Source organism: Lampetra fluviatilis, chromosome 47, assembly GCF_964198595.1.
Source record: "Lampetra fluviatilis chromosome 47, kcLamFluv1.1, whole genome shotgun sequence".
In the NCBI taxonomy this organism is placed as follows: Eukaryota; Metazoa; Chordata; class Hyperoartia; order Petromyzontiformes; family Petromyzontidae; genus Lampetra; species Lampetra fluviatilis.
The window spans coordinates 7049098-7075853 of record NC_136321.1 but is presented as its reverse complement, the minus strand read 5'-3'; the positions used below and the strand labels follow the sequence as shown (position 1 = coordinate 7075853).

Sequence of the window (26756 nt, the reverse complement as noted above, 5' to 3'; positions counted from 1 at the left end):
GATAGAGAACACGCACATACAAAGAGACAAAGATCCCCCGTGTAGTCTTAACAGACTTTCGGGGGCAAGTGCTGTTGGCACACCAGGGGGTGGGTGGCCAACACCACGCCCGGCCGCCTTTGTCTCCCTAGTGGCGATGTTTACACACCGCACGGGTGCTCATTTGAGGCTGAGTCGACCTAGGGGAGGCCCAGGACCGGTTCAAATAATAGTCACCGGTGTTGGCCGTGAGCGGGAATCGAACTCGGGTAGCCGGGTTCGTAGCGCAGCGCGCACTGAACCACCGGCACGAACCGCTCCCCGACGCGCACACACGGAAGCACAGAGACATGCACAGAGACACACACGCACAGAGACACACAGAGACACACGCACGCACAGAGACACACACTGAAGCACAGACACACACACACACGGAAGCACAGAGACACGCACAGAGACACACACGCACAGAGACACACACACGGAGACACACACACGCACGGAGACACACACACGCACGGAGACACACACACGCACGGAGACACACACACGCACGGAGACACACACACGCACGGAGACACACACACGCACGGAGACACACACACACACGCACGGAGACACACACACGCAGAGACACACACACACACACGGAGACACACACACAGAGACACACACGCACAGAGACACAAACGCACGGAGACACACAATGACCGGGATGGATGAGCACACCTGGGGGACCCTACCTGTCCATTTAAACCACACGTGGCCAGCCCCGTCCACCAATGGCACTCAGTGACCCGAAGTAACCTGCTTACTGACACTAATGAAATTAATTAAGTAAGCGGATTATGTCGGTGGTGTTCTTCTTCTTTGTACACAACTCCAAATTCGCTCAGTGACAGCTGTCACGATGCTGTGCGTGGGTGCGTACGTGTGTGTGGGTGTGTGTGTGTTCGTGTGGATGGGGTGTTGGTACTGTGTCTGCATGTGTGTGTAGGTGGGTGGGGGTGTTCACGAGCGTGTGGGGGAGGGGGTGTATCGATTGTGTGTCGGTGGGTGTGTGCGTGGGAGGGACTGAGGTTGTGTGTAGGTGGGTGGGGGCTGTAGGTATGTACTGTGTGTTGGTGGGTGTGTGCGTGGGAGGGAGGGAGGGAGATTGTGTGGAGGTGGGTGGGGGTGTAGGTATGTACTGTGTGTTGGTGGGTGTGTGCGTGGGAGGGAGGGAGGGAGATTGTGTGGAGGTGGGTGGGGGTGTAGGTATGTACTGTGTGTTGGTGGGTGTGTGCGTGGGAGGGACTGAGGTTGTGTGTAGGTGGGTGGGGGCTGTAGATATGTACTGTGTGTTGGTGGGTGTGTGCGTGGGAGGGACTGAGGTTGTGTGTAGGTGGGTGGGGGTGTAGGTATGTAATGTGTGTGTTGGTGGGTGTGTGCGTGGGAGGGACTGAGGTTGTGTGTAGGTGGGTGGGGGTGTAGGTATGTAATGTGTGTTGGTGGGTGTGTGTGTGGGAGGGAGGGAGGTTGTGTGTAGGTGGGTGGGGGTGTAGGTATGTAATGTGTGTTGGTGGGTGTGTGTGTGGGAGGGAGGGAGGTTGTGTGTAGGTGGGTGGGGGTGTAGGTATGTAATGTGTGTTGGTGGGTGTGTGCGTGGGAGGGACTGAGGTTGTGTGTAGGTGGGTGGGGGTGTAGGTATGTAATGTGTGTTGGTGGGTGTGTGTGTGGGAGGGAGGGAGGTTGTGTGTAGGTGGGTGGGGGTGTAGGTATGTACTGTGTGTGTTGGTGGGTGTGTGCGTGGGAGGGACTGAGGTTGTGTGTAGGTGGGTGGGGGCTGTAGGTATGTACTGTGTGTTGGTGGGTGTGTGTGTGGGAGGGAGGGAGGTTGTGTGTAGGTGGGTGGGGGCTGTAGGTATGTACTGTGTGTTGGTGGGTGTGTGTGTGGGAGGGAGGGAGGTTGTGTGTAGGTGGGTGGGGGTGTAGGTATGTACTGTGTGTTGGTGGGTGTGTGTGTGGGAGGGAGGGAGGTTGTGTGTAGGTGGGTGGGGGCTGTAGATATGTACTGTGTGTTGGTGGGTGTGTGCGTGGGAGGGACTGAGGTTGTGTGTAGGTGGGTGGGGGTGTAGGTATGTAATGTGTGTTGGTGGGTGTGTGTGTGGGAGGGACTGAGGTTGTGTGTAGGTGGGTGGGGGCTGTAGGTATGTACTGTGTGTTGGTGGGTGTGTGCGTGGGAGGGAGGGAGGGAGATTGTGTGGAGGTGGGTGGGGGTGTAGATATGTACTGTGTGTTGGTGGGTGTGTGCGTGGGAGGGACTGAGGTTGTGTGTAGGTGGGTGGGGGCTGTAGGTATGTACTGTGTGTTGGTGGGTGTGTGCGTGGGAGGGAGGGAGGGAGATTGTGTGGAGGTGGGTGGGGGTGGAGGTAACCTATATTTGTAGGTGGGTGTGTTCACGTGTGGGGAGAGAGAGTTTGTGTGCAGGTTGTGTGTCGGTGGGTGGGTGTAGGTAGGGGCCACGTGTGTATGTGGGTGTGTTCAACTCGCGTGGAAGGGAGATTGTATCTGCGTGTTTACGTGAAATTTTGCAGGTGAGAGTTGTGTGAACAGCGGTGTCGTATTTCATTCACTGCACGACGATTCCGCACTCACCACGATTAATTTCTGAATAGGAAGCAGCTGGTGTCCTGGACCTCCCCTAGGTTGACTCAGCCTAAAGTGAGTGTTACCCACAGCGGTGTTGGGTAACATTCAATAGTGCAACACACACTCTCATACGTTTCCGACCCTCGTGTAAACCCATCGTTCCGAATGTCCTTCAACAGTGTCCTTTGCAAATTCACATGTCCCGTGGTGATGGCAGTGGTTTTTACCATACTTCTCTTTGCTGGTCAGTGAAGGTAGGTTCGGTGGGGGGTGATCAGATTGTCACTTGCCACTGACGTTAGCCCTGGCCACGGAGCAAATTCAGGACACTGAGTTTCTAGCACACATGCGCTAACCACTGCGCCACTACTCCATCGCGAGCTTCAGTGTGGCTAACTGTACTCACGGAAATGACTCGCCACGACTACTTAACGGGGGAGCATGTGCTTGCGTGGCTGGGTGTAGGTGTGCGAGTGTGCGTGTGTGGGTAGTAGCATGAGTGTGTTGTGCATGTGTGTGGCATGTGAGTGGGTGGGTGGGTGGATGGTATGGAGTGTGCGTGGCTGTATGGGTGAGGATGGTATGGAGTTTGTGTGGCTGTATGGGTGGGTGGCTGTATGCGTGGGTAAGTGGGATGAAGGTCGTGTAGCAGCATGCCTTCGCGCGCAGGAGTTTAGGAGGAAAATTAAAAAGGGGGGAAAACGGTTAGAAAACCCAATTACGTTAATGCCTTGAAAAATTCTTGCAAGCTGCATTGCCATTAATTCATCTGCCTTTTAATTCATTGCCAGCTCTTCCTCTACTGTTACAGAATTACGGTGCACGGAGGTTAGTGAAGGGACCAGTGGGGCAGCGGTTCATCCACTGGCCTTTGAGTCCTGCAACCTGAGTTCGATTCCCATTCACAGCTAACATCACTGGAATTTGATATCTCCACCGATCCTGGCTCCCATGCCCCCCACCCCCGTTTCGCCCACTCGGATTGACCAACGTGGTGACGTGTGGTCCCACAAAATCCGTAACTTGACGAAGCATTCCAAAGGCCATAATACAGCAGCAGATTGACAAATGATTGTAAATTAATACCATTACGAGTTCATAAAGCCTGTCTTCGCCAGGCAAAAGTTTTCAATACATTTTATTAACCTCATGTTTTTTACCCCATTTTAATCTACGATCAGACACTAACTACTCCAAAAAAAATTATTTTTCCAGGAAAAAAAATGTTGAAGACTTGATTAAACTTTTTTATATTTAAATACGTACCCACCAAAAACCACTGAAATTAAAGATTCTGTTATGTCTTTTATTGTAAAGAACTAAAATTTATTAACTTAATACTCGATGAGGGGAAGCTCCCATCTTTTACCGTTTCCAAATTATTCAGATTTGAACATCATACAATGCGTATCTTTTTCGTTCAAACCCGCTTTAATCCGAAATATCTCAAAAACAATTAAAGATAGAACAATTGTTCTCACTCTAATTTTATTTGCTGTTTAAGGGTCTATTTAAAAAAAACGCAATTTCATATATTAAACGGTTTCTGAATGACACGTACAAACATCTTCTTGGTTCTTTCGGTAAAGTCACGTAGAAGGGAAATAATAAAGTAATAAAAATAAAACATAATAAAATACAATTCTCACGACGTTTCGGCCACAACGCAAGCAGCCGTCCTCAGGTGAAGAACAGGTCTGTCGGAAAGACAGCGTCCGAAATCGACAGCCCTGTTCTTCACCTGAGGACGGATGCTTGCGTTGTGGCCGAAACGTCGTGAGAATTTTATTTTATTTTATTTTTATTACTTTATTATTTCCCTTCTACGTGACTTTACCGAAAGAACCAAGAAGATGGATCCCTGCAGTCACGAACGCTTTAAATCGAAACGTACAAACATGTTTATGGGGAACTTAAAATCGAGATTTGGCAGCTTTAAAATACAAAATATAGATTTTCAGATTTGTCCTGCTGTGTACTAAAAGCTACCTATGTACCAAATTTCAGCTTTGTACCTTGTCGGGAAGTACCTTAGAGGTTTTTGAGACATACATACAGATTAAGGTCTTTATTTATGTATAAAGATAGATTGTTGTTGTGAAATAAACAATTACATTCACACAAGAAACACAACTCAAAAGACGCAAAAAAGGTCGGGTCGTGTAAGATTGCATTTACCAGCTTTTAAAATTAAATGTAAAAGTACACAGTATTGCCAACAATTGTAAATGTGTGTAGTGTATACAGCTATACAGATGTGTGCTCTTAACATTGCTCCTATTTTCCCCAAATTATATTCCAATTGTGTTATCAGTGACCTGTCACGAGACGAATTACTATACTCAGCTAGCAGTGAATCACCCTGTGTCAAAGCATGGCTCACAGAATTACTTCTGGAGGTCGCCTACTTCGCCCGTTCTAGAGACACACCTTTTATAGGGGCACCGCAGTGGCGAAATGTTAACTTCCTCGCCTGGTATACAGGAGGTCGTGGGTTCGATCCCAACCCTGACTCCTGCTGTATAGTTGGAGTTTGCATCTCTTTCCGTGGTGAGATGTTAACTACCTCGCCTGGTATACAGGAGGACATGGGTTAGATCCCAACCCCAATTGCCTGCTGTATATTTGGAGTTTGCGTGTCTCTCTCCCCATGGTCGCGTGGATTATTCTCCGGTTTGTGTCTCCGCATTTAGAATTAACACGCGTTTAGAGTATGTGGCTGCTGTCAATTTCCACACGATGAGCTACTTTGTTGAGGCTATCATTTGTGGCCAAGTCGCTCATGAAAATGAGCTATACAGCTCAGTGCCTTACCTGTTAAAATAAAACATAGTTTTAGAGTTTAACGTATGCTCTGCAAAGAGCGTTTGCCGCACGTCAATCACACTGACAGTTTAGGTCTCAGAGCTGGAATTTAAGCAAATTAAGGGAAAAAACAAATATTTACGTGGTAGAGTGGGGGGGGGGGGGGTCATGCACATGGTGACCAGGCCGAGACCATCATCTAGCTTCACTTGAAACCCCAGTTTAACCACAGGTGGCTGGCTGCACGTGGCTCAAGGGTCAGTGTTGTACGCATGTATGTTGAACTTCTTTCGCACCGCACATTGCCAACCGCGCTCATGGGAGGTGCCGTGACACCCGGCCACCTCCCGCACTGTAAACCCTGCAGAGCTGCTCCCATGTAAAAATACAATGATAATTGCCGCATTGTTTAACACCCGAACAGGCAGATATCGCAAAAGCTCACGGGATTCTCATTTCACACGAACATTGCACTCGGTCAGTTTAACACGTAGACTTTCGCGACCAATATTATTCATAATCAACGTTTTTGGGTTTAGATCGCGTTACTTATAAATGTGTCGTAACCCTCCACCACCCGACACGGCCAATCAGTAAAAAAGTGTCACGTTGACAAAAGACAAATAGTTCACTGCTTTAGCCCACTGGTAGGTTGAAGTCGTGTCGGGTGGTGGAAGGTTACGACACATTTATAAATAACGCGATCTAAACCCAAAAACGTTGTTTATGAATTGCACTCGGTGTTTGAGCGACCGTGAATTGAATTGACTGCGGCCTGCGAAAAGCGACAGCGGAGCCTTCCTCACAAGGCCCCGGTTGCACATTCAATTATCATTCAATAAAAGGAAGCAACACCAGCGCAGTTAAGAGCGCAACGTTGGTGAACGTGAATATTAACATTCTCGTGTGACGACTGCAATGTCAGCACCCGTTCACGCACCTACGACCTCTTGGGTTGCGCCGCCTTGTTTGCTCCACGTGCGGGGAGGGGGAGCTCCTCAAAAAATTCCAGAAGAGGCTCGCAGCACGTGGAGGAAATGTGTTTAAAAATGTATAATAAAGCTTCCAGCAGGCGGAACAAAGCGTCCGACATCGTGCTGAACGACGCGTGCGTTACAACCCCCGAAAACACATCGGACAGCTGTACATCGCAAACCAGGAAAACCTATGCGGTTGCGCCATAACATAATCATCCTTAGCCCCAGGCGGTTTTCTTGCAGGAGATGGGTTAACCTGCAGACTTTTGTGGCCAGTCCGGTGCTTCAGCAGATCTCTCATAAAACTCGGTCAATGATCAAGACACCCTGGTCACATGACACAGCGGTGTCGCAGGCCGTGGCTTGTGTAAGGGCTGCAAACGTGAATGCAAATGACTTCCATCGTTTCTAATGGGGGCGTCTCATGCGCCGGCCTTGACTCACGCACACACGTCCAAGGACACGGCTATTTTCAGATTCTCAGAAAGTGCAGAGGTCACTGCCACGTGCAGGAGGGCGGAAGATGGGGGGGTGGTGGTCTTCCTTAGGCACCCACCACCAACGGCTGTGGTCTAATCAGCCAATGTTGAGTTCAGAAAACTATGCACGCCTCCGATTCCCCACACCGAGCACACGAGAGCCAAATAGAAACAAGAAAGCGCCTCATATGGACTTATTTTTGTTGCATCTTAATTTAACTCCAATGAGCATCAAATGATCACTCCCTCCTCTTCATTCGCACCGAGTAATTTCAGCACCCGGACGTGACGAAAATTTGTGCTTTTTTACGTCGAAGATTCTGTTCCCCGATTTACGCCCCGTGTATAAAACGAACCGCGATTTGCAACAAAAATACCGGAACGTTTGCTCATCAACAACAACAACAACGACAAAAAACGATTTAAATAAAGCAAATTAAAAACCCGGAAGAGACAGAGGCCAGCTCGGCACGTGACGGTTTCCAGGGGGTTGACGATGTGAGTCTCAGTGCCCGGGAGGTGTGTAGGCCCAGAATGATCAATTCTCGTTGTTGATGTCCGCCTTAGTTTTGACGGCATTTTCTTGCTGCTGTCATACGCCGTCCGGGTCTCTCACTCGCAGGAATCGAAGGCCAAAAGAGCTTCCTGGAGTTTCCCTGTGATCTGCACATATTCATTCAGCGGCGGGGGTGGGGGGGGTGTCACACACATTGAATAAAAGCAAGGTCACATGTCATACCAATTACCATAACAGCCAACTGCAAGGAAATCAATAATGATATACGGTGATGATTAATCCCCCCTCTGTCTCCATGCCACCTGCCCCCTGGCTCTGGTACACGGATAGGAAACGTGAAAACAGATGGAGAAAATTGAACAAAGGCAGAAGAATGCACATGTCAAAGAGGAATGGTGAGGGCACGCTTTTAATCGCACTGAGAGGCAGGAAGGGGAGCGACAGGGATCAAAGAGAACAAATCAAGTTGGAGACACCACGTGGCCTGTTGAGGAGAGTAACTGGGCTTGGGCAGCACTCGTCGCTGGGAGGGATGATGGGCAATGACTTCGACTACAAACAATGGAAGCTGAACGGAAGGAACGCGGCTCAGAGGATGGTCCATCACGGAGATGTAACGACGAGATCAACCGGGGTGCAGTAGCCAGGATGGATCGTAGCATTGCGAGATACTGAGGGATTGCAATGGATTGTGGGAGGCCTTCATTCGGCGGCAAATAGACGACGATACGTTCACGATGGACACTCTTATTCTTGGTTCTTTCGGTAAAGTCACGTAGAAGGGAAATAATAAAATAATAAATAAATAAACATCTCACTATTTTATTATTTCCCTTCTACGTGACTTTACCGCAAGAACCAAGAATATGAATCCCTGCAGTCACGAAAGCTTAAAATCGAAAGATGGACACTCTCTTACATGCCAGCCTAGGGTGCCTGCTGTAGGTTTGAATCAAGGTGTGAGAGAGTATGTCCCTGCTGAATTGAAGCCAAAGGTGGCGGGTGTTATTTTGGCAACACACCGCACTCTGCAATTATTCCCACAGAGATAAATGACAAATGCACTTCTGCACACTTTCACGACGGCAGACAACAAAAAGACAACTCGCTTCTTTCTTGTTCAAGTTGTAACAACAACAACAACAAAAAAACCCCACCACATTCCCAAAAAAGAAATTTACTTGAAACGAATTGCTCCAATTAGCTCAAATTGCGGCCGTTGTTGATAGATTGTGCAACGTTCCACAACCGTTAGGCTTGCAGTGGAGGCCGTTTATCGTCGGCTTAAAAGCCTGCACTGTGTCACTCGTGGCAGATTGAATAGCGGGCAGAACAACGCCGGTTTGAAGTGGCAGTCTTCAGTATTTACTGATACAGATAGGGCTGAGCATGAACGAAGGCGATGGATTTATGCCCCGGCTGGCCCGCCGAACCTAAGCTCCGTTCACTGGCATTCAATCACGGCAGGATTACTAAAGCTCATTTATTTTGTGGGGATTCTAAAAACAGCTGCACGTTTGGTGGAATGCGAGGATGCAAATGTACACATACACACGCACACACACACACGCGCACGTCCCTGTACAGACAGTTATCTTCAACGACATCCTGTGTTCATACACATCTTCTCTGTAGAGGTGGCGACGGCCACGTTTCATGTTTTGTACCTGATGATCCATCGTAGAATAACCCTATTTTTGTTCGCACTCTAATAATCCCACTTCTGGAGGAGGGACTCCCCACATGGTGTGGGTCACGGTGGATTCGTTCACCACGCTGCTCAGTACAAGTTCATGACGGTGGAGAGCACAGACATGGGACCATATAAGGGGCCGTCCATAAATGATGTCACGCGATTTTGAACGATTTTTGACCCCCCCCCCCCGCCCCTTCGTCACACGACGTCACAAAAAGTCAGACCCCCCCCCCCCTCAAATGACGTCACAAAGCTCTGCCCCCTCCCCCCCCCAAATAAAACATGCTTCAAATCGCTTTAAACTATTGTCATTGTAGTGCGTATTTAATGTGGTGCTGCACTCTGATGTTGTAGGAGAAAACATTTATAAAAAAAAGTCGATTTAATTAAGTAGAACGTGTCGTCTATATTTATTTAAAGTTGCGCATTTTTTATGTGACGTCACATTTCTCACCCCCCCCCCCCCCACCTCGTCACACATCGTCACAAATGTCTGACCCCCCCCCCCACCACCCCTAGGTGCGTGACGTCATTTATGGACGGCTCCTAAGTACCGTACAAGAAATGCTCTTAAAAGCTACTCTATCGGGATACCCGTAGCGAGTGCTGATCCTATTCTGCAAGAGTCGCTTCTAAGACCATTTCTCACACATCGAGCCGTGAAAACTTACAAGACATAAAAGTAGATTTCAATAATATATGTTTTTAAACAGTCTGCCTCAGCAGCAGACCAAGCTTTCCCACCTGATGAAGGATGCTTGTGTTGCACCCGAAACGTCGTGATTTATTTTATTTTATACCTACGTGACTTTACCGAAAGAACCAAAGAGTATGGATCCCTGCAGTCACGAAAGCTTCAAATCTAGATTCAATAACTGAATTTGTTGCTCTCTGCTCTCTGCTGCTCACAAAGTAGCCCCAAAGCCTACTGCTCACAACATGCACGGCACGCCAATTGCATTGGCATAGGTCACCCATGCAGGCAATTCCCAGGCTCCACCATGCTTAGCTTGTGAGATCCGACGGGTGCATTCTGGGTGATGTGGCCATTTAGCCTCGCACGACGTCGCGGCAAGCATCGTTAGCGAATAGCTAATAATTCTAGATTTGAAGCTTTCGTGACTGCAAGGATTCATACTCTTAGTTCTTTCGGTAAAGTCACGTAGGTAAAAAATTAAATAAAAATTAATAAAAATAAAACAATAAAAATCCTCCGAAACGTCGTGATTTTTATTGTTTTATTTTTATTAATTTTTATTTCATTTTTTACCTACGTGACTTTACCGAAAGAACTAAGAGTATGAATACCTATGAAGGCTGGCACGACATATAAAGAGCTAGCATCACAGCCTTTGTCTCCCCCGGTGCCGATGCTTGCATACTGCAGCAAGGTAATAATCTAAAGAGATCCAGGATAGTTTCAGGTGCCACATGCGATGGATCGATGTGTATGGTGAGAAATCAAATCGATGTGGCTGGGATCATAACGCAGCGTTCAAACCATTGCAACAACAAAGATCCCCGTGTAGCCTGCATAGACTGTTGAGGCAAGTGCAGTTGATAGCGCCCTATTAAGTCCTGCACCACCTCCCTCTCACAACAACAACCTCCATTAGCCACTGCGTGGCGGTGACGTCACCACAGGGCACTTGTGCCAGGCTACGTGCACTTTAAGGCCACGTGAAGTGTCGAACGTCCGCTGGCAGGAGGTCACAGAACAGACCCAGGTGCCACGGGTCGACTGACTGAGATGACTGGCCGTTGCACCACCTGTGCCCCCTACTGTGCCAACTTGCTGTGTTTTAGCCACACGCGCACGCAGAAACAATGCACAACGCACAATAAGCCATTCATGACATACGCTGCATGAAGACACACTCGCAAACAATACACGAGCACGCACTGGCGCACGCAAGCTCGCTGAGAACTATCGATAAATTAGACGTGGGATTTGCGCAAACATGGAGTTGGCTGCAGCGTTGGCTTACAGACGCCCAATCCTCGCGTGCCACATTCTGGTGATTTACACACCAGCGTTACACCCATTGAACATTTTTTTTTTTAAACTGCACAGACGACAAGTTACGCACACATGCAAAAGTTATTCGACGAACACACACTCGATTCTAAACACGGCTCGGTTATTGACAGTTATCGGGATCTGTTGGGTGGCATTTTGTATTTGAAAAATACACGTGCACGCACACACACATACACATATATACACACACATACACACACATACACACATACACACACATACACATATATACACACACATACACACACATACACACACATACATACACACACATACACACACACATACACACATACACACACATACACACACATACATACACACACATACACACACATACACACATACACACACATACACATATATACACACATATACACACACATACACACACATACACACACATACACACACATACACACACATACACACACACATACACACATACACACACATACACACACACATACACACACACACACACATACACACACACATACACACACACACACACATACACACACACATACACACACACATACACACACACATACACACACACATACACACATATACACATATATACACACATATACACACACATACACACACATACACACACATACACATACACACACACACATACACACACATATACACACACATACACACATATACACACACATACACACACATACACACACATACACACACATACACACATACACACACATACACACATACACACACATACACACACATACACACACACATACACACACACACACACATACACACACACATACACACACACATACACACACACATACACACACACATACACACATATACACATATATACACACATATACACACACATACACACACATACACACACATACACATACACACACACACATACACACACATATACACACACATACACACATATACACACATACACACACATACACACACATACACACACACATACACACATATACACACACACATACACACGCGGGTTTTAAATCTCATGGGAACAAAAACTTTTGACGGCAGTTCAGCGCCAAACAGGTGTGCCCTATTTACAAAGACAAATTTACCTCCTATAGCCTTTAACAGACAGTTGGGGCAAGTGCTGTTAGCGAGTACCTATGAAGGCTGGCATGGCACACAAGGGTATTGGATGGCCAGCACCACGCCCGGCCGCCTTTGTCTCCCTCATGGCTGGTTTTACACACTGCACTAAGTACTCATTTTGAGGCTGAGTGGACCTAGCGGAGGCCCAGAATCGGTTCAGATGGCCATGATCGGGAATCGAACTCGGGTCGCTGGGTTCCTCATCCAGCACGCTCATCGCAATCGTGATGTTCATAGGACATATAAACAAACAAAGATCCCTGTATAGCAGGGGTGGGAAACGTCCGGCCTGCGGACCGTATAAGGTCCTCGAAATCATTTGGTGTGGCCCTGCCAAGGCAACCGCAGGCGGGACTCGATTCAATAAATCTAGGAGCAAACCTGGAAAAGCAGTTGCGAGTAGCAACATCATCAATAGCAGCTAACATCACACGCCTCACCAAAGAGAAGCAGTTACAGCCATCGCATTAGGGGTGAGTTAATGAAATGTTTGACCAAATATAACAGGCTAATTTTTAAGTTGATAATTTTGTATGGCCCGCGAATGATGTTATAAATATCCAAATGGCCCTTGGCGGAAAAAAGGTTCCCCACCCCTGCCGTATAGCCTTAATGTTCTTCACCTGAGGACGGCTGCTTGCGTTGTGGCCGAAACGTCGTGAGAATTATTTTATTATGTTTAATTTTTATTATTTTATTATTTCCCTTCTACGTGACTTTACCGAAAGAACCAAGAAGATGAATCCCTGCAGTCACGAAAGCTTTAAATTGAAACCTTAACAGGCTGTTGTGGCAGGTGCTGTTAGCGAGCACCTATGAAGGCCGGCACACACACAGATACAGATACTCCACATTAATTCTAGATTTGAAGCTTTCGTGACTGCAAGGATTCATACTCGTAGGTTTTTTCGGTAAAGTCACGTAGGTAAAAATTTTAAATTAATAAAAGTAAAATAAAACAAATTTAAAAATTCACGACGTTTCGGAAGCAACACAAACCTCCGTCTTCAGCTGTCGTGGCTGTGACGGTTCCACCTGAAGACGGAGGTTTGTGTTCCTTCCGAAACGTCGTGAATTTTTTAATTTGTTTTATTTTACTTTTATTAATTAAAATGTTTTACCTACGTGACTTTACCGGAAAAACCTAAGAGTATGACTCCACATTAACACACAGGCTGTGGGGGTGGGGGTTGAAGTCATTGCAGCAGCGATGTAGTAGGCCAGCACCCTGCACACAGGAGGTTATCGTGTGGCCAGAACAGAGCCGATCACTTTTGTTGCAGCGGTCACGATGTTTACACTCCGTGCCAGCAGATGCTCATCCATTAGCGTTGAGTTGACAAAGACGACGAGGCCCTGCCTCTCTTTTATCATTGCCACCTTGACCCCTTGTCCACGATTGTGAATTTAAAACTCTTGTTTGCCGCACCACTGCTCCCACACAAATAAACACACTTGGGATATTTCGATTCAAAGCTTTCGTGACTGCAGGGACCCATCTTCTTGGTTCTTTCGGTAAAGTCACGTATTATTTTATTATGTTTTATTTTTATTATTTTATTATTTCCCTTCTACGTGACTTTACCGAAAGAACCACGAAGACACTTGGGAGAAATATAATTTATACACGGACTCGCGCATAGGGAGCAACAGCCAAAGAACACACACGTGGAATAATACGCACAGGAATAACTCGTACACGGGGAATAATTTCTATACGTGCAGGTAATAATGCACGCACACACACGCACACATATACCAATACGTAAACACACAAGGATACAAACAAAATATTCCCCCATATATCCTTTACCAGGGGCAAGTGCTTTCAGTGAGTACCGATGAAGGCTGGCATGGCATTCAAGGGGGTGGGTGGGTGGCTAGCACCACACCAGGGCGCCCTTGTCTCCCCATAGGGATGTTTGCACAACGCACCAGGCACTCATTTAAGGCTGAGTCGACCTAGAGGGGGCTCAGGACCGGTTGAGATAATTGTCACTGGTGTTGGCCGTGAGCGGGAGTGGAACTCGAGCTGCCGGGTTCGTAACGCAGCGTAGCGCTAACCACTGCGCCACCGCTCCCCACACACACACAGACACACACAGATACACACACACGCAGACACACACACAAACACACACACGCAGACACACACACAAACACACACACGCAGACACACAGACACACAGACACACACACAGACACACACACACGCAAACACACACACGCAGACACACACACACACAAACACACACACACAGACACACAAACACACACACACAGACACACACAGATACACACACACGCAGACACACACACAAACACACATACACAAACACACGCACGCAGACACACACACACACAAACACACACACACAGACACACAAACACAGACACACAAACACACACACACAGACACACAGACACACACAGACACACAGACACACACACAAACACACACACGCAGACATACACACAAACACACATACACAAACACACGCACGCAGACACACACACACACACACAGACACACAAACACACACACACAGACACACACAGATACACACACACGCAGACAGACACACAAACACACACACGCAGACACACAGACACACAGACACACACACAGACACACACACACGCAAACACACACACGCAGACACACACACACACAGACACACGCAGACACACACACAACACACAGGGAATAAGATTTGCACACACTCGGGAAATAACTCACATGGACGCTAACACAAACAAAGATCCCCCGTATAGCCTGAACAGACTGTTGGGGCAAGTGCTGTTTGCGAGTTTCACCGACGAAGGCCAGCACGGCACACGAGGGGGTGGGTGGCCAACACCACGCCCGGCCGCCTTTGTCTCCCTAGTGGCGATATTTACTCATTTGAGGCTGAGTCAACCTAGAAGGGGGCCCAAGACTGGTTGAGATAATCGTCACCGTAGGCTTGAGCGAGAATCAGAACTTGGGTAGCCGGATTCGAACTTGGGTCGCCGGATTCGTAGCGCAGCATGCGAACTGCTACCCTACCGCTCCCCCACAATATACACACGTACACACACACACGTACGTACGGACATGGTGGGAATTACACACACATACATTAAAACGCACAGGAGATAATACGTACCGACACGCACACAGATTCTGCATAACATTATCACATACCGGGCCAGTCTTTGTACTCTATTGACATTGCAAGGCAAACACTGACACTGTGACACTCATTGTGGTGGTAGGACCCCCACATAGCAGCGTGTACATGCGGCGTCGCTGTCTCGCTCGAAACTCTCACTCGGTCAGGCAAATTAAGCAAGAGATCGGGGACAAACAAGCGAGAGGTAAGATCGTGACCACGTAAACTAACCCCGGGTATGCTCAGTGAGGAATTCATTAGCGAGACAATTGTACAGTACTTCTACACGGATTGCTGCAGCCAGTGGTGATTGTCACGCGTTCAAATTGGTGCATTGGATTTTCCATGCGACTGTGGGTTTTTTTTTCTCATATTTGACAAGGATAAATCCCTTAAATTTCGATTTAAAGCTTTCGTGACTGCAGGGATTCATCTTCTTGGTTCTTTCGGTAAAGTCACGTAGAAGGGAAATAATAAAGTAATAAAAATAATAAAATAAATCCTAATAAAAGAATGTTTTATTTTTATTACTTTATTATTTCCCTTCTACGTGACTTTACCGAAAGAACCAAGAAGATAAATCCCTTGTGACATAACAAACACGTATGACAGAGATATATCTATTTTTAAAAAAAGTTAAATATAAAATATATATAAAGTATACGATTATAAAGAGTCGAATGTAAATAGATACACACGCGGGATTGGTGTCAGATTCCATTCCATCGAATATTGTATTTGTAAATGTTTTGGTCGGATTAGATATTTTAGTTTATTTTACTGAAATTGATAAGATGTTTACGACTTTCATGGTTCACGCGTTAAATGTAATCATTTTAGCCTTACGCCCCGAGTCGCACATTGAGATCAGTGAATGCTGAACCTTTGGGTGGTTCTAGAAATTAAGATCATTCAGTGGCAATGCCACCTGGGTCTGTATTCTATTCCAAGTCATATCCGCCATGCTGCTGGCACACCTCTTAGTCTTTTAAGTAAAATTGTAAAACATATTGCTTTGAGTCAGCTTATTTGGATTGAGCTGGATTCATTGGTCAACTACTTTCTGAGTTTTTACTTTAGTTTAGAGAAGATGCAATGCACGAAGAGCTATATTTAAAAGCCAATTCTATGATACGTATTCTATTATTATGGCGTACGAGGCGGTGCAGGCAGTGGCAATCTTTGCGATCTTAGTCTCGCCAGCGTTGATGCTGACACAAGACGCAGGGTTCCACGTGCTAAGTCGAGTGTGATGCATCATGGCCAAGAATCACATTTTCGAGTCACTGAAATTGCAATGCAATGCACAAGCCATTTACACGACAGCTCCCCGAACAAACACAATGATCCCTATTTAGCCTTGCAGACTATGGGCACAAGTTATATTTGCAAGCACCGAACATGCCTGTCACAGGCACACAAAGATGTAGTGTGGTAAACACCACGCCCGGCTGCCTTTACTTCCCCAGTGCCGATGTTAACCCACTGCCCTGGCTGAGTCAACCCCCAAGGAGAGGCCCAGGACCGGTCCGGATATCAATCGCCACTGACGTTCGTTGCGACTCAGAATCCTTCTCCGTTCGCTGGGTTCATAGCGCAGTGTGCCAAACACTACGCCACCCGCTACCCACAAACACACACCTGCGCGCAAACAAAAACATGTATGCCAACACATGCCAGTGCAGGCAAATGCTTCAATACATACAACAGACAGACGCTGTACGCATACCGGCGTATAGCTCACGGGTACACCAGCAGGCCATGCACACAGGGGCGATTCTCCAGACAGCCCTTAGAGCCCGCAGCATAGAGTCTGGCCGAGACTGTACTTTGTAATCCTTAAACAGGGCTGAAGAATTTGTTTGCAAAAGAAAATATAATAATACCTGCATTGTGAGGCCCCATACCTTGCGCGAGGGGGATTAAAGAGGGCGGCCCTCTCCCCAAGAGTCTTTTCTGGTCGCGGGCCTTGAAATTGGCCCTCGGTGCGCGCACGTGACAATACACGGATGCCGGGAAACAGGCAGGGAAATCAATCAGCCCGTTCAGTTATTTGCGTACAGGCAAAGTTCAAAGTTCATTTATTAGGTATAGCCCTGAAGGCGAGGGCCCCCTTCAGAGGACAATGTCACCCCTTGGTAAGAGGTGGCTCCAACACCGGTGCAACGCTCGCAACAAACGAGCGGCGCAGACACAAAAAGCGCAAGGCTTGATTGGCACGAAGGCAAACAGACGTGGTCGTGCACATGGGCGCCACGGTGGCGAGATGGCAACTACCTCGCCTGGTATGCAGGAGGTCGTGGGTTCGATCGCGACCCTGAAGCCAGTATGTTTGGGGTTTGCATGTTCTCCCTGTGGTCGCGTGGATTTTTCTCCCGGGTCCTCCGGTTTTTCCCTCCACATTCGTTTACAGCATTTGTGTACACATGGGTACATGTGGGATAACTACGAAACTACATCACTCTCTCCCAGCAAAAACCATCCAGGATGGAGGAGACATCAGTTGATATTACCTGCTATTATAAGTATCTATAAACATATTTTGAACTTCTTTAGCACTGTACATAGCTTACTGCCGCTAATCAGAGGGGAGGGACACCAAACTAAACACAAAAAGCTGTTTTGAAGAAGTGAGTTTTTAATCTAAATTTTTTTAAATGCAAAGCTCCAGTGACTTCGTATTTTTGGAAGAGCGTTCCAGACGGCCCCAAAAGCCCATCTGAAAGTGCACGATTGCACTCACAATCGAGGACATTGACCAAGAAAATAGATCAAACGCTGAAAGGTGAGCAAAGAAACATGGAGAGGTGACACATTGGGAATTAGAAACATAACTGCCTCCCCATTTCCACCCGCTCTCCGTGACGTGTGTGCCCCGCTATTTTGCACGGCATCTTGAGATGCAGCTGCAGTCACGCGCTCGAAACATCTCAATCGCATTGTAAGGTTGCAAGGAATGCTAATGACAAACGTGGCCTGTTTCTTGCATGTTTGTACGGCCACTGCAAATTCAGTTGCTTAATGTTATTTATTTATTCTTAAGGAATCTACAAATAGCCGCTATTCATAAAAGTACAATTTGAGGGGGAAAAATATTCATCTTGATAAAGGATTGTAAATCTCAATCAGCTGAAATTCATCTGCATCACTCAGGGGGCTCAGGTCATGCTGGTAATTAAATCACTGAGCACATACGCAGCACTGCAGCAACGTGGGTGTGTAGACACAGTGTGTGCATACATGAGCTCTCGGTTCTCACCGCCTCGCACTCAGCCCCAGTTTCACACACACAGCCTCACCTACACCCACATGTACACTCTGACACACACTAACACACACTCGCGCACTCTCACAAAAGACAAAACTGACAAACATCCCCCCTTAACGGACTGTTGGGGCAAGTGCTGTTAGCGAGCACCTATGAAGGCCGGCACGGCACACGAGGGCGTGGGTAGCCTGCACCATGCCCAGCCGCCTTTGTCTCCCCAGTGGCGATGTTTACACACAGCACAAGGTACTCATTTAAGGCTAAGTCGACCTTGGAGAGGCCCAGGACCCATTCAGATTGTCATCACTGGTGCTGGTCATGAGCGGAATTGAACTCAGGCCGCCTGGTTCATAGGGCAGCACGCTAACTGCTGTGCAACCGCTCCCCACATTGAACTTACACTCACGCGCTCTCAGAGACCACAAATTAACATGCTCACAGAACTCATCAGTACTCAATGCACAAAACTCCATTAAAATACAATGCACTCAAACGCTCAGTCACTCCGCCAAACTGTAGAATGTTAATATACACTGCACTCACACTCACTCATGCAAAGTACACGTATACTTTCAGGGCCCTATACACGAGCCAGAGCCAAGCCAGTCTAAGAATTGTGGGCCTCGGCAGAGGTGGCAACCGGGTACCCGATACCCGTACCCTACCCGATACCCGGCTACCCGTACCCGGCCGGGTACAGGTACGGGTACCCGTTTGCGACCCTAGTGCGGCCGGGTACGGGTAGGCCGTGAGTCACTGGTGAGTAACCGTTTGTCACTCATTTCCAAACGTCTTGTCTCTTCTCACAATTCAAGTTCCTAGGATCAACCCACCCGCGCCTGCAACATGGCTTCATCCCAGAGGTCGCAATCAGGTACCCGATACCCGTACCCTACCCGGCCGGTTTGCGACCCTGGTGCGGCCGGGTACGGGTAAGGAATCAAAACCCGTTTGCGAACTCTGGGCCTCGGTCACTCCCGTGTCGCATGGCAAAAACTCCAACCTGCGCGCGCCCCGTGGCCCCCACGCGCCCCACGCCACCACGTGCTGGCGGGCGTCCCACCTTCTGGTAGAATCCGATCTGCTCGGCGAGGAAGGCTTTCATCGCCTGCCTGTAGTCGTAAATCCGCCCGTAGTGGAAGTGGTTTGCCTCCGCTGCACACAGCCCATGTGGGGAAAGAGTTGAAACAACCTCACATCAACGCCAGCGAGGACTAATGCTTCTACGACTACTATGTCGTGTTTTTTTTTCGCGGATATGCCGTAAAGCCCCACGATGTGTTTTCGGGTTGTACCGCGTTCTATTCGGCACCATGTCTCACGTTTCGCTTCCTTATGCTTGGGAGCCTCTTCACCAACCCACACTGGCAAGCGTGGTCAAATTGTGGTAAACAACACGCATGGCCGACACGGTGTGGGGGAGGCTATAATCGAGCAGTGGGTTGACAAAGGGCTGTTGTGGATCATTATAATTAACACATTCCTGCGGAGGGAGCTGGTAGTAACGTTGGGTTGTTCGGTCAATGGCCAGGATCAACAGCGGCGTGGTGTATACCGCAAATATGCCCGACTGTGAGCGCGGGCACAAGCTGGCGTGAGTAGTTTAAACGTTGAGTTTTATAAGGGCACCACGGGGTGACCAGCCCCTCCCCACCAAGCCCCACCCCTCCCACCCCCCACCCAGCCCCACCCTCCCCACCCAACCCCTCCCCACCCTCCCCACCCCACCCTCCCCTCCCCACCCAGCCCCTCCCTCCCCACCCAACCCCTCCCCACCCTCTCCACCCAGCCCCTCCCCACCCCACCCTCCTCTCCCCACCCAGCCCTTCCCTCCCCACCCAACCCCTCCCCACCCTCTCCACCCAGCCCCTCCCCACCCTCCCCACCCAACCCCTCCCCACCCTCCCCACCCAGCCCCTCCCCACCCTCCCCTCCCCACCCAGCCCCTCCCTCCCCACCCAGCCCCTCCCCTCCCCACCCTCTCCACCCAGCCCCACCCCTCCCATTTTTGGATGCACGACGGACGGACAGACAGAATAATCCCCTGTGGGCTGGTGTAACCAGGAGGTTACTACCAGTATTACAGATACGTTGTGTATTTAAGTTCTTGCGTGTGGAAATATGTTCAGGAGCCAGACGCCGCTGTCGAGGTGTGCGAGCCACTAGAGGCTGAAGAAGAGAGTCCACGTGGTTTTCCTACTCCTCCATTGAAGGAGCGCAGACTACATTTGTTTACTTTACGGTGCAGAGTTTGGGTTACATGACCACAATCGCTTCGTGGCTTGTCTTGTTCTGATGTGGCTGATGGCTACACCAGTGTCTTCGAGGAATGTCAAAGCCAGGAGGTGCAATGTTTGGCTCTCGAATTAGGATATTTTTGTTATTCAGGATGTCTATGCTCCATTGTGTCCGACAGCATTCTTATGGATCTGGGTGATGTTCTAGAATGGCGAGAGCAGTGTGATCGGTGGCGAGGTACATCGCGAACAGGGGCATCGGACTCTCAAGGCAGACGCAACAGCCTGTGGAGGCCCGGGGCCACACCTTGAATCGCGTAGGACATGACGGAGACTCGAGTGGTGATGGCCTGCTTCTCCTGGACAGACATTTTGCTGGTGTTGATAAGTTTATCGCATTCCTTCAGCTTGTCCACCGCTCCCTGTGCCACACACACACACACGGGACATCGTTAGCGCTTTACCAACTTAATGGCGCCAGAGATAATTTAGTTAGTTAGCCAAAGTAGTAGGACAGCGCTGTCTAGATTTGAAGTTTTCGTGACTGCAAGGATCCATACTCTTTGGTTCTTTCGGTAAAGTCACGTAGGTGAAAATAAAATAAAAATTAAATAAAAATAAAAAATAAGAATACAAATAAAGTAAAATGTAGTTGTTATTTTTTTTCTTTATTTTTATTCTTAATTTTTATTTTATTTCTTTTTTATTTTCACCTACGTGACTTTACCGAAAGAACCAAAGAGTATAGTGCTGTCTACTTTAATGGCAATAAGATTTTTGATTAAAAAATTAAACAAACAAGGGTCTCTCTCACGATGTAAAAAAAAAAAACGAAGTGAAATCAAACGTGAGGATCACCAGCAGATAGACCTTCTGAATCCATGTTTTCCAGTCTCGTGGTCGCGTGTGTTTGAGCGGACAAACCCCGGACTGGTTTTGACTGTCTTTGTATCATCAGCAGTGCATCCTGTTAAACTAACAATGCTGGTTTGGCAAATGTCATCGGCTAACAATTTAGAAATGTGATGGCAAATACTCAAAAGAGTGATGATGTCTTGATTTGAAGCTTTCGTGACTGCAGGAATACATACTCTTTGGTTCTTTCGGTAAAGTCACGTAGGTATAAAATAAAATAATGCGAGCTCTTAGAAAGCACAGAGAGTCGGCTAACACAACAGCTAAAATTGGAAGTTTGAGAAAACAAACCTAGTAATCTTAGAAATGTAATGAAATGCAGAACAGAAAGTCGGCTAACACAATTTATTTTGTGATGATGTCTGTCTGGCCACGTGCGATGTCTGCATGGCCCGGCTCAACACTGAATGCTGGGCAGCGGTTAAGTAACCCTTATGAACCTCGGCTAACGAGATTCATCTGATAGGCACCAGCAGTGGAGTTGTGTGGCCCCTGGTGGACTGTATCACAGCCAAACCGAGCTTGTGGGATGACAGCAAAAGGATCCAAATTACGGTAAAATTGTGGCAGTCACCATGTCCGCACTGATGTAGGATGTGGGCCACGTAAAACGATTCAATTCAAATCGGATCCCTCTTGACCACAGTTGTCATGACCCTGCTGCTGACAGACAGAAGGACAGAGCTAATGCATTCACGGCGCTTTCAACCTTACTTGAAAAGTGTTAACAAAAAAAAAATGGAACGGTCGCACGTTGTTTAATCTTGTCGTTAGTTGGTGAGCAGATTTGTGTTGCTGGGTCTTGCACTCACCAATTTAAAAATTTCTAACCATAGTCCTTGGCTTAGGGATGCAGTGAACCCTGACCATGTGGCTACGCTGGCCTCCTCCTTCTCTCCACCTCCTTTTCACTTCTGATTCTCTTTTCAATTCCAGAGCTCGCGACGCTTCTGTGGTAGAGGAGGGGGGGGTGAGGGTTGTAGAACGGGCGCGGACCTTGTGCGTGGCCAGAATGTCGGGGAAGCATGCCAGGATGCCCTTGTACTCCAGGTTGCATTCCATCAGGTAGTGCCAGTCGCTCTTTGGCTGCCAGACAAAGGGAAAGGGCACAAGTAGGCGAGGCGGGCAATGACGGAGGTGGTAGCACGGTGGACTTCATTTAGATTCCGGGGCAACAGCAAGGGTAGAACAGCGGACTCGTTCACTCCACCTTTTCTGAACCGATATATTGCCTGAACCGGTGTTTCTCAAACTCCAATCAAGCTCCTCAAGTCCATCTTGTTCACATTTCCCAATCAAACGGTGTGCGGATTTTCGCCGGCGCCGAATTTGCACGTGAATGGAGAACACTGGTGAATGCACAAACACTGCACAAAGAGGACACACAAGAGCAGCGTCTTGAGATGCAGCCTCATTTAGACGCCGTATCAATCCAAACTGTATTGTTTTGTATTCTTGGTTCTTTCGGTAAAGTCACGTAGAAGGGAAATAATAAAAATAATTTTAAAATAATTGTATTATTTCCCTTCTACGTGACTTTACCGAAAGAACCAAGAATTGTATTATTTCCCTTCTACGTGACTTTACCGAAAGAACCAAGAATATGAATCCCTGCAGTCATGAAAGCGTTAAATCAAAATTGTACTGTTTTGCTTAAGTGGCGTACAAAGCTCCCTTCGTCTGAAGACTTGGTGTCTTATTTTTTTTTAAGGCATTCACAGCGGTGGTTATTTTAATGAACGCATTTACATTTGTGCAACACTCTACCATCTCAAGCCGTGAGCAGATTTTGTTTTAAAAATATCGTAATTTCTAACAGGCGCTGTTTAACAGTTTCTTCACCAAGGTATGTCGACTGTCAATTCTTTAATTTTAGAACGGTGTTCTTACTATAATTGCCATCAAAGTAATTAACCAATGTAACTCTCTGTAAGAATGAACAACTGTGGCATCAAAGCAATTTCTGGGTGTGGGATTGTCAGAGCGATGTTTTTTTCGTGCTTGAATTGCTGCAAGTAAGTGAAGACTGCAAGATTTCAGTAGTGAAACAGACATCATGATTCGCAACACAATACAATCTGTATATATATAGAGTCTATTTGCAACCGAGCTGACATGACGTCCTGCTGGTTAACAAAATGGAATTGCAATCCTGAGATTGGTGGTTCGCACTTCCGGTACGGGAGTGTAAACAACGGGACATGTTTATTAAATCCACGCACCTCTGTCCACCCAGTGATATATGAATAGGTCCTGTACACAGCAGCCGATCGGCAAGTCGTGTGTCGCAGAGCAAAGTGTGGGTACTCCCACCTCTTCCAACATGTAATGCCTCGTGTGGAAAAGTAGGCCAAATACCATCTCTATAGCTCGCTCTAGTGGAGGCCCTTCCTCCAGTAGTGGCCATTTCTGGGCTGAGTCTTTTATTTTTTGTTCTTCAACCTAAATGCGACCTAGAGGCCGAACGAAATTCGGTTTCGGCGCCGAAAGTTGGCAAATGGCCTCTTTCGGAATACTTTCGGTTTCGGCCGAAAGTATTTTTTTACTTTCAGTCTGGTTTCGGTTTCGGCCGAAACCAGAAATTCAGTTTCGGTTGGCCTCTAATGCAACCGCATCCCAAGACCAGACAACAGTCGACGTCTCTATTTCATAGACGGAAAGTGAGACGGTGAGTCAAGAGGCAGAAGAACTAAACGAATTTTAGTGGCCATGGTGGCCGTGGTGATTCTGTAGAGAGATGGGAGGGAGAGAGGCGGTCTCTGGCAGAGGAGGAGAGGCAGGTCTTGAGCCTGGACTCGAACTGGGAGAGGGAGACAACACGATAAGACCTTGCCGGGTTACGAGATGACCAAGAGTTGGCAGTAAAGCCAGTGGATTCTGGCCAGTCTGTGTGGCCAGTCTGTGCGGCTCTATCCCGTGTTAATCCCTCTGTGCGCCTGCCTTTATTATGGGGTTTACAGCCACATGCAAAACACTCATTCAAATGTAACGGCAAAATAGTCGGACCTCTCGTCAAAATATATCTCGAGACTCGGCAAGGCTTTCCTCGGTCGATAGGAACAATTATCATTTTAGTTTGTCGATGATAAAATCAACTGGAATGCAACCGATCTCATTAGATCTTGGAGAATAATGTATGTATGTTGAACTTCTTTCGCGCCGTACGTAGCCAACCGTACTAATCAGAGGTGCAGGGGAAGGACAACAAACTAAACACAAAAAGCAGTTCTCAAGAAATTAGTTTTCAATTTAGGGGCCGTCCATAAATGACGTCACGCGATTTTGGACGATTTTTGACCCCCCCCCCTTCGTCACACGGCGTCACAAAAAGTCAGACCCCCCCTCAAATATGACGTAACAAAGTTCTGACCCCCCCCTCCCCCCAAAAAAACCCATATTTAATGTGCCGCTGCACTCTAATGTTGTAGGAGAAAACATTTATTAAAAAGTCTATTTCATTAAGTAGAACGTGTTGTCTATATTCATTTAAAGTTGCGCATTTTGACGTGACATCACATTTCTCACCCCCCCCCCTCGTCACACGTCGTCACAAATGTCTGACCCCCCCCCCAAGGTGCGTGACGTCATTTATGGACGGCCCGTTGAGCCTGGCGAGTGGGTGGGAGACCGCCATGCAGGTATTTTTACCCTAGATTTGAAGCTTTCGTGACTGCAATGATTCATATTCTCAGATTTTTTCGGTAAAGTCACGTAGGTAAAAACATTAAAAATAATGAAAGTAAAATAAAACAAACCAAAATAAAATTCACGACGTTTCGGAGGCAACACAAGTCTCCGTCATCAGGTGGGACCGTCACAGCCGAATTAGCTGCATCAAGTGAAGCAATGATTCAAGATGTAATCCCTTATAAGCAAGTTGAAGGGAGGTGGAGAGGGGGGGAGAGCTTATCAGGCTGTGGTAGCCAATGAATGGAAACGTATCGGGAGGGAGGAGGAGCGGTGATCAAAGACTGCACGCAGTGCTCAACACAATGAATGGAGACGTGTCGGGACGGAGGGCGAGCGGCGATCAAAGACTGCACGCAGTGCTCAACACAATGAATGGAGACGCGCCGGGACGGAGGGCGAGCGGTGATCAAAGACATCACGTAGTGCTCCATTCATTGTGTTGAGCACTACGTGATGTCTTTGATCACCGCTCGCCCTCCGTCCCGGCGCGTCTCCATTCATTGTGTTGAGCACTGCGTGCAGTCTTTGATCGCCGCTCGCCCTCCGTCCCGACACGTCTCCATTCATTGTGTTGAGCACTGCGTGCAGTCTTTGATCACCGCTCCTCCTCCCTCCCGATACGTTTCCATTCATTGGCTACCACAGCCTGATAAGCTCTCCCCCCCTCTCCACCTCCCTTCAACTTGCTTATAAGGGATTACATCTTGAATCATTGCTTCACTTGATGCAGCTAATTCGGCTGTGACGGTCCCACCTGATGACGGAGACTTGTGTTGCCTCCGAAACGTCGTGAATTTTATTTTGTTTTGTTTTATTTTACTTTCATTAATTTTAATGTTTTTACCTACGTGACTTTACCGAAAAAATCTGAGAATATTTTTACCCTGCTGCGTGGCCACATTGTCAGCAGGGGGCAGTGCAGAAAGACCCATTGTGCTTTACTATGCTCCAACGTCTATGCCGTCCACCACCAGCGTGGTGAAGTATGGTCATGTGACCCCCATGACCCACACGGCATGGAGAAGCACTCTTCCAGCAGTAGGGTTCAAACTAGCGCGATACTCCGATAGTTTTGACAAGTGCGCACAAAGACAACAACAAAGATACCCCTTATAGCTTTAACAGACTGTTGGGCCAAGTGCTGTTAGCGAGCACCTATGAATGTCGGCACGGCACACGAGGAGGTGGGTGGCCAGCACCACTCCCGACCGCCTTTGTCT

The 26756-nt window shown here is 47.7% G+C and overlaps 1 protein-coding gene across 1 annotated transcript in view; it reads right to left on the bottom strand.

Moving 5' to 3' along the window:
* Nucleotides 1-7355: 7355 nt before the first annotated feature.
* Nucleotides 7356-26756, bottom strand: part of SNX9 (sorting nexin 9) — a 61497-nt gene continuing 42096 nt past the window's right edge. Inside the window, exons 15-18 of the mRNA XM_078877153.1 lie at nt 22843-22932; nt 21239-21353; nt 19758-19849; nt 7356-7537 (exon numbers count right to left, since the gene is read on the bottom strand). Of these exons, the coding sequence (XP_078733279.1) occupies nt 7487-7537; nt 19758-19849; nt 21239-21353; nt 22843-22932 (348 nt within the window). The 3' untranslated portion in view covers nt 7356-7486. The remainder of the gene's footprint in view (nt 7538-19757; nt 19850-21238; nt 21354-22842; nt 22933-26756) is intronic.